The following is an 8,785-nucleotide window of genomic DNA, read 5'->3' as shown; positions in this document are numbered from 1 at the left end:
GCACAAGACACCTATGGGACCGAGAGGATCCCTTTCGGTTCGACGGGGGAGAGAGTTGCACCAAGAGCAGAACAAGCAGCCAAGCGCGAGGGAAGATTTACCCAGGTTCGGGCTGCTCGGAAGCGTAATACCCTACTCCTGCGTTGTGTGTATTGGGTGAGTTCTACAGTTCGGGCTACAGGAGCGTCGTGTTATGCACAACTGCTGCGTGTTGTGGCTCTAAAACCCTAGAGGTTGTGTATGTGGAGCTATGCCAGTTTGGGGGTGGCTAGCTTCGGGACTAAGTGTCTAAGTGTATGCCCTGGGCCTCCTTTTATAGGTCAAAGGGGTCACCAACAGTGGCAGCACAGGACACCCACGGGATGCACATCTGAGTGCAGTGCTATCGGCGTCTAATGACAGACGCAATAAATGCTTCGTCAGGTGCTCCATACACGGAACAGGGATGCGTCCCCTAGGCGTTGTTCACTCCCAGATACCGCTCGACATGTATCCTGGCGGATCGACACGTATTAAGTGGACAGGGGCAGCTGGTCGCTGCGCTGGCGCAGAGGTGAACTAGGACCTTGCCGGGAGCGGGTCACACTGGGGCTTCGCTAGGTCCCTCGGCAAGGATCTTGTCGGGGCTTCACTAGCCTCCCCCGTCAAGGATCTTGTCGGGGGTTCTCCCTTCGGTCTTCAGTCTTCTGGTCTTGGATGTCTTCGTGGTGGTCTTCTGCAGTCTCCGGCAAGCCTTGCCGCAGGGTGTGGCTGCAACTGCCCGTGCACAAGTAAGGGGCACTAAAGGTTCAAACTTTAGTACACCGACACATTGGACTACATACGAAGCAAAATTAGTGAATCTATATTCTAAAGTATGTAATCCCCTATGAAAACCTCTAAAAAGACTTAGATTTAGGGACGGAGGGAATATACGTCTTTTTATAGGTTTTACTAGAAAACTACATATAAACGTATATATATATACATACTTTAGAGTATAGATTCATTCATTTTGCTTCGTATGTAGTCTCCGAGTGAAATCCTTAAAAATACTTATATTTAGGAAGGGAGGAAGTAGAAACTAGGCTCATTTTACTCTTTTAGCATTGCAGTAGATTATGAAGTTCCGTTGAATCCTTTAGATACTCGTCTGTTCCATTTATTGTATTTCAAATCCATATGAGAACAATCACTGGGAAAACATTGGTCTGCGAGTGATGTGCTCTTCGCAGTAATTCTGGACTTTTTCTGATGTAAAGTTTTTCTATGGGGCATATGCCGTACCGTTCTGGACTTTTTCTGATGTAAAGTTTTTCCCGTTGGCCTTGATGATGCTATGGGGCATATGCCGTACCGATGAATCACACCGTGACCGGGTTCACTTCGATCCACTTGATAAACTTGTGGGTAAGTACTAAACTTGAGACACTTATTTTAGGACGGATAAACAACAAATGAACCAACAAAACATTTCAAACAACTATTTGCACCACATTAAGTTCAGTATCGAACCACCATGACATAAATACCCGTTTACTCAACAAGTTCCAATCCCACAAGACAATTCCCACGTTTCAACAAGATGTAGCTGTTGCGCAGCTCTCCGGGCAACGATAGCAAGAAGTATACATAGCCATCTGCACGCCATATAGAATTGCTCACAGGAGGTCAGCGACGTTGGAAGGTAACTCCTCCATCTGAGCATTGCAGAACCTTTGGATATCAGACAGGACACGCCTGTCAGCAGGAGCAATGAAGCTGATAGCAACACCATTCCCTCCAGGCTGTCCACTTCGTCGAACATGACGAATGTATTGTATTGCTTGTGTTGGCAGATCATAGTTGATGACAACAGGGACCTGCAATGTGTCGGCGCCGCGAAGATCGGTGGTGACAAGGACAAGGGATGATCCCGATCGAAGATCCTGGACGGCAACATCTCTCTCGTGCTGGTTCATACCACCATGGCTTGCTGAGACAGTGTACCCCCTGCCCCTGATCTTTTCAGTCAGTGACTTGACCTTTTGACGTGCATCGACAAAGATGATGTTTTGCTTGACCGCCATGGTGTCAAAAAGATCACATAATTTTTCAAACTTCAGTTCTTCCTCCTCAGCTTTAACATAGAACTGCTTAATACTAAAACTCTCAAGTTCTTCATCTTTTGGCACGATGACCTTCATAGGCTTATTCATGCATTTCCGGCAAAGTTCGAGAGCTTCATGGGACATGACGGTCGAGAATACAGCAAACTGTATTTTGGCTGGGAGAAGCTGGATAATATCATAGATCTGCAAGAAAGATGAATTGTCAAAGTTACGAAAATAGGCGCCACCATAGAATTGCAAGCTTAACAAGATTTAATTTTATCTTTCAAATTAAATAGGACAAGTAGTACGAGGAAAGTTTTGCAACCATTGTGATCACTATACAACTGAGCTGGTATGATGATGCAAAACCAACCTGGTTCTTCAATCCTCCTGCGAGTGTTTCATCTGCTTGATCCAAGACAAACATCCTGATGTTATCTGGACAGAGCGCTTGTCCTCTCAGCATGTCAAGCGCGCGGCTAGGAGTAGCGACAATAACCTGAGTGCTGTTGGACAAACTTTGCTTGTCCCCACGAATACTAGTTCCTCCAAGACAGGCATGAGCTTTGACACCTAGCCACTGACCAAGTGCTCCAATAACTTTCTCAGTCTCCTGTGCCAAGTCACGCGTTGGTACAAGAATCAAAGCTTGGCATTCTGTGGATCCATAATTCAGTCGCTGGAGAACTCCACAGGCAAGTGTCACAGTTGTTCCAGAGAGTGACTGCTGAATAACATCCAGACCCTTGCACAATGGGACAATTCCTCGTTGATGGACTGCAGAAGGCTTCTCCAGACCTTCAAACAAAATCGCATTAAGACTTCACTATAATACATGCCGAATCAAGAAATAATTGTATACGAAAATAAGCATCACAACATAGTAACAGATAAAGTATGACTTACCATATGCATATATTCCTTTCAGCAGATTTTCTCGAAGACCCATCTCAACGAAACTGTCATAGATTTCATTATATGTGTTGAACTCCTCGTAAAATTGAGTTAGCCTATACCATGTCGTGTTGGAAGTAATCAAATATCCTAAATATGTGTTCAATAAAAATATCCACAAATAAAATGAAAGAGTAAGACAAGAACAGAAACAAACCGATCTCCTTGTAGTGTCGTTCCAGCCTCGTCAACACCTTCAGAGAAAGTGCAAACAAAGTATATATTAGCAAAACATTTTCTAACCCAAAACTTCAATAAAGCAGGGATGTTAACCCTGTTCCATCAGAAACATTACCAAACTTTTACATTAAAAGGATTGGAATTAAACTCCTATTTTACTTTCTACACAACCATATCATAACCAATGTTTTCAAAAAGCATCAATGCGCTTGATCAGAAATTAATCAATATATAAAATGGTTGAAGACAGTAAAACGAAATATTCAATAATCAAACTCTTCTAATTTCTAAATGGGTATTTTGTCCATCAGGGTAATGTTCCCTCCACAAATCAGTAAAGTGGTTACTGCTTTCCACATAACTCATCTCACATCTCCCTAGTTGTTTTTTGCATTTCATCTGTTTTAACCTTCTTTTGTTCAAAGTTCACATTCGTATCCTATGTAAGCTTTTTGTAAAGCAGTAATGTAAGATGTTTACCTTATGTTCATGTAAACGCATGCCCCACCACAATTAGTAAGGATGTCATCTTGTACGCTCTCTACAGTCCACGTTTTGGTGAACCCCTATTCTTATATTCCCAATTGTGCCACTCAAAAATACAAAATCAGTTTGCTTTTCATTTTCTATAGACTGGTAGTCAAACGCCATTTGGGTGTTTTCCCTCTAACTTGTGATAGAACCTTAGTTAAGAACAGGGTTGAAGGTATACAAGTATAACAAATCTACGCACATAGGATTTTGACTCACCTTTTGACCGAGTTACTCTAATCATGCATGCTGAACTTCCCTTGATAGATTGTGCTCCTTCAGCTCCCAGAGTCTTTGCTTCTGTTTTGTTTCTCGTACAGTCAGCGTGACTGCTGCTCCCTGGGTTCATTGCTTTGTTCAGTTCCATTGAAGCAACTTGTCCCCCTGTGTATCCTTTTTGCTTGGGATCACTTCCCTCGTATGCATTTTTTATAGGTGGCTTCTGTATACCTTCACAGGTACTGTCAGAATTGATGTGAGCAAACAAGGTGGAACCTTCTGTCGATTCTTTTTGCTTCCGATTTCTTCTTGTGTACACATTTTTTATAGCTGGTTTGTCCATACCTTCATGGCAGATCAAAAACGATGTCAGCAAACAAAGTGTCATCCTATTGTTATTGTGCCAAGAAAAATCACAACATACATGATATTTTAATTATCTTTTTCAAGGACTGAGAATTTGTTTATTTTCCATTTGCAAAAAAAAAACATGCTCTTGTAAGTATTTTCCTTATAATGTGATTTGGAGAGGAGTTTCTGATAACATATTTGATAAATATAGCACAGCGAAGTTCCCAAATGTGCAGATTTCACTCACTTCCGCATATGGATTGCCCACCTTCAGCTTTTGGAATGTCTTCTGTAGCTCTCTCAGAGTTCGTTCTCGTGCCCACTATAGCACTTGCACTGTTTTCTTTGATCTCTCCATCAGTTCTTAACTCTTCAGTGAACTTCGACACTTGCAGCAATGTAGCCATGTCTTCTGTAGCTTTTGGAATGTCTTCTGTAGCTCTCTCGGAGTTCGTTCTGGTGCCCACTATAGCACTTGCATTGTTTTCTTTGATCTCTCCATCAATTCTTAACTCTTCAGTGCACTTCGACGCTTGCAGAAACGTAGCCATATCGCAGGTCTTCAGTTTCTTTTGACGTTCCTTGTCTGAACAATCTTCCAAACCCAACAAATGATAACCTCCTGCTGAGTTTTCACTTGGGGATTGGCCCCCTTTTGCTGCGTTCTTCGAGTTTGTTGTGGTGGCTGCCATAGCACTTGCGCTGTTTCCCTTGATGTCCTCATCATCTCTTAGCTCTGCAATGAACTTTGCCGCTTCTGTAGCTTTTGGAATGTCTTCTGTAGCTCTCTCGGAGTTCGTTCTGGTGCCCAATATAGCACTTGCATTGTTTTCTTTGATCTTTCCATCAATTCTTAACTCTTCAGTGAACTTCGACGCTTGCAGAAACGTAGCCATATCGCAGGTCTTCAGTTTCTTTTGACGTTCCTTGTCTGAGCAATCTTCCAAACCCGATATATGATAACCTCCTGCTGAGTTTTCACTTGGGGATTGGCCCCCTTTTGCTGCGTTCTTCGAGTTTGTTGTGGTGGCTGCCATAGCACTTGCGCTGTTTCCCTTGATGTCTTCATCAGCTCTTAGCTCTGCAATGAACTTTGCCGCTTCCAGCAATGTAGCTGTCTCTGTGTTCTTCAGTTCTTCTTTACATTCCTTGCCTGAGCAACTTCCAAGATCAAAAGAACAATTGCCTGTAAAATCTACGCCAGTGGCCTCTAAATCCATTCCTTCATTCAGTGTTTCTGGAGGTACCTCAATACCTTCTTCTCTTATATCAGCATATTCCTTCCTGACGCTACCATTCTGTTCTGTGGTCTTCAGTTCTTCTTTACATTCCTTGCCTGAGCAACTTCTGAAATCCAAAGAAGAATTGCCTGCGAAATCTACTCCAGTGCCCTCCAAATCAATTCCTTTATTCATTGTTTCTGGAGGTACCTCAATACCTTCTTCCCTTGCATCTGCATATTCCTTCATCACGCTAACATTCCGTTCTTCTACTTCCTTCCATTGCCCTTCTATCCTTCTTACTTTGTCTTCAATCATGAACTCGACTAGTCTAGAAGACCATCCAAACACAAAGTGGTAAGAGAAAGGAGCACCAACAAGACTTCCTAATGCTATCCTCAATCTAATAGGCTCCTTATCTCCACTTTCCAAACTTTCCTCATCCACCTCAAGCAGAACTCCAACTGCAGATGCCACTTGATATAGCTCCTTCCAGTTTCTGTATGCATCTGGGACCCCATAGACCAAAAGCCACTCTTTGATCAAGTCAAGCTTTTCCCCATCGCCTCCATCCCACATTGCTACACTGAAATTCACCTCCTTTTCATCCAGAAATGTTTCTACATTGGGAGGCTTTAAACAGCTTAGCAGGTCATCCTCTGAGTTGAAGGATGCTACGAAATTCTGTCTACCTTCTCTCCTTATATCCCAGTCATCAGTCAGCTCCCAGAACTTGTTTAGTTCAGTTTTCACTCTTGCCGGGTCCAAGTTACAGGTATTAGAAGTGATCAGCAGGCAGTGGTGGTACAATTTTTCATTTTTGACAACTTCCTTTGAAGGTTGGATCATGTAGAATGGAAAGCTTGTAGAACGTCCAAATAGCCGGGCCACAGTACCCAGTTTGTCTTTTATCCTACATTGATCCAAATTGTGTGATGTCTCTTTACAAGCAAAGCACTTCTTTTTACCAGGTAAAGTAATTGGTCCTTGCTCCGGCGCAGCCATATTCTTTTTACTAATACATCCCATCGCTTCTGTTGCAATCTGTACTTCTTTGGCGCCTTTTGGTACAATTTGATGCCCTCTTGCTGTTTATATCAACCTATACAAGCACATATCCCAAGGAAAAAAAAAGGGAAATCAGGACCACATCCTTTTAAAGAAATAAAGTAAGTGCATGGAACAAAATTGTGCTTGTTAGTTAAAATTAAAAGGAAGGGTTTTATGGACATATCAAGCATCTATTCGTATATAATATGGGACTATTTGCAACCAAAGTACTGAAATAATGTCTCAAATAATGTCTTTGTTATAAATTTCAATATACTCCCTCCGTTTCTAAATATATTATGTTTTGGTAGTTCGCTTCGAACTACCAAAAAGTCATATATTTAGGAACGGAGGGAGTATTAAGGTAACCCGTGGTGGTCGTGGTGGTCATGGTGGTGGGCAAATAGAGAATATGATGTGCAACGAGGTTCGATCCCCGGGGTGTGGCGAGGGTCCGATTGCACCCTTCAGTTTTTTTATTGCATTAAAATCTTCTTTTGGCTCAACAAGGAAACAAATGGGAGTTCCAGATCTTTGAAGATCTACAGAAGAAATCAACATGAACGGTACCGTGCACTTGAAAAGAAAAGGTAGTACTAAATTTTCAACGAAAGCTCACAGAAGATCTCATCTCAATAATAGAAATGATAGCATGTCAGAGACTTAATAACACCTAGAAAACATTTATCACACCGTGAAGATACTAATCAACACCCGAAAGATGATAAAACATCGCTTGAGAGCATTAAATCAAACAGTAAAGACATGACATACTACAATTGAAATGTAAAATGTTCGCTACGCAGGGCCCGAAAAAATAAAACCTTATAATAAATCACAAAAAGAACGGTGGAGACCGCCACCACGTGTCGGCCGACCGTTTAATCGGGTTAATCTACGCCACAAGACCAGGTTGCCATGTGATGGTGACCCTCAGACCCCAGCCATGTCCCCCCTCCCCCCTCCCAAATACTAAAATAGAGTAAATAATCCACATCCCTGTCCTGTCCAGCCATCATCAGATCAACTAATGGCCCCCATTAGCCAATCAATGATTGTGTACCATAGTACACACAAGGATTGCCCTGGACTCGGTCGTGCGCTCCCCCCCCCCCCCCCCCCCCACACACACACACGGAAAACGAAATGGAAAATGAACTGATGTTGGTAGTAGGAGGAGGATATGCGAGCTTGTGAGCACGGCGTGCCGGTCGGTGAGGCCTGACCTAGATCGAGGGTCTCCGCCGCTTCGGAAGACGAACGCCGGCACAGGATGAGGGGCGGCGGTGGGTGCCACGGTTTAGGGCGAGCTAGGGTTTTGAGGGCAGGACGGGCGGCGGGCGATCAGGGCAGCACTGGCGTAGCCGTAGCCAGACCAGAGGGTGTAACTTTTTTTTGCTGCCGAAAGCCCATATATTTCGCTCCTGCACCGTCTCTTTAAGAAAACAAAAAAACATCCGAACTAACCCAAGCGCCAAGCCCATAGCCCAGGTCGGCCTCATGGCTCGCTTTGACTAGTCTTGTAGCCCATAGCTACGCATTCTGCGTCCAATAGTTTTTTTTTTGTTTTTGAGGGATACATCCAATAGCGGGAGTCCCTAATCAGCGCTACAGACGCCCGATCAGGAACTGACGCCTACAGCAGCTTGATTTTGGACCGGCACATGTAACGCTGCTTGATCCCTCGCTTCCGCCTGATCACTCGCTGGCTCGTGAACAGTTTTGGTTGTGCATGGTTGACCAATTAATTAGTAAATCGTTGACTTTAATAAAAAAGAAGAGAAAATAAAATAAAAATCATCATTTCAAAGAAGTTCATTAACTTTCAAAAATTTCATTAAATTTTTATAAGGTTAATCAAATTCAACAAAGTTCATTAATTTTCAAAAACCGTTCACCGAATTTGAAAACAAATCATCATTTTAAAAAAATCATCAAATTTAAAAATGTTCATCATATTTTAAAAAACGTTCATGATTTTTTTAAATGTTCATCAAATTTAATAAAAGTTCATCATTTTTTGAAAAACGTTCAGGGATTTTTAAAAAAATTCAACAAATTTTATTAAAAGTTCATCATTTTTAAAAAAATCATCGAATTTGAAAAAAATCACAGATTTTGGGAAAAATCACCTATTTCGAAAAACCAATCATCAAGTTTGATAAAAAATTATCTTTATTTAAAAAAGTTTATCGAATCTGAAAAAAG

The 8,785-nt window shown here is 42.2% G+C and overlaps 1 protein-coding gene across 3 annotated transcripts; it reads right to left on the bottom strand.

The window, feature by feature from the left end:
- Positions 1 to 1,437: 1,437 nt before the first annotated feature.
- Positions 1,438 to 7,963, bottom strand: LOC123407112 (ATP-dependent RNA helicase drs1-like). Of its 3 annotated transcripts, XM_045100164.1 has the most exons (8): positions 7,804 to 7,962; positions 5,369 to 6,629; positions 4,555 to 5,023; positions 3,957 to 4,301; positions 3,184 to 3,220; positions 2,979 to 3,082; positions 2,446 to 2,870; positions 1,438 to 2,273 (listed from the first exon to the last, which is right to left on the bottom strand). In XM_045100164.1, the coding sequence occupies exons 2-8, from the start codon at positions 6,554 to 6,556 to the stop codon at positions 1,641 to 1,643; spliced, it is 3,201 nt and encodes a 1,066-aa protein (XP_044956099.1). In that variant the 5' UTR covers positions 6,557 to 6,629; positions 7,804 to 7,962; the 3' UTR covers positions 1,438 to 1,640. The 3 variants fall into 3 exon arrangements, with proteins under 3 accessions (XP_044956099.1, XP_044956097.1, XP_044956098.1); XM_045100162.1 differs by having other exon boundaries at positions 4,555 to 6,629; positions 7,804 to 7,963; XM_045100163.1 differs by having other exon boundaries at positions 4,576 to 6,629; positions 7,804 to 7,963.
- Positions 7,964 to 8,785: the final 822 nt, after the last annotated feature.

Source organism: Hordeum vulgare, chromosome 7H (assembly GCF_904849725.1).
Source record: "Hordeum vulgare subsp. vulgare chromosome 7H, MorexV3_pseudomolecules_assembly, whole genome shotgun sequence".
Taxonomy (NCBI): domain Eukaryota; kingdom Viridiplantae; phylum Streptophyta; class Magnoliopsida; order Poales; family Poaceae; genus Hordeum; species Hordeum vulgare.
This window is presented reverse-complemented; position numbering and strand designations above follow the sequence as displayed.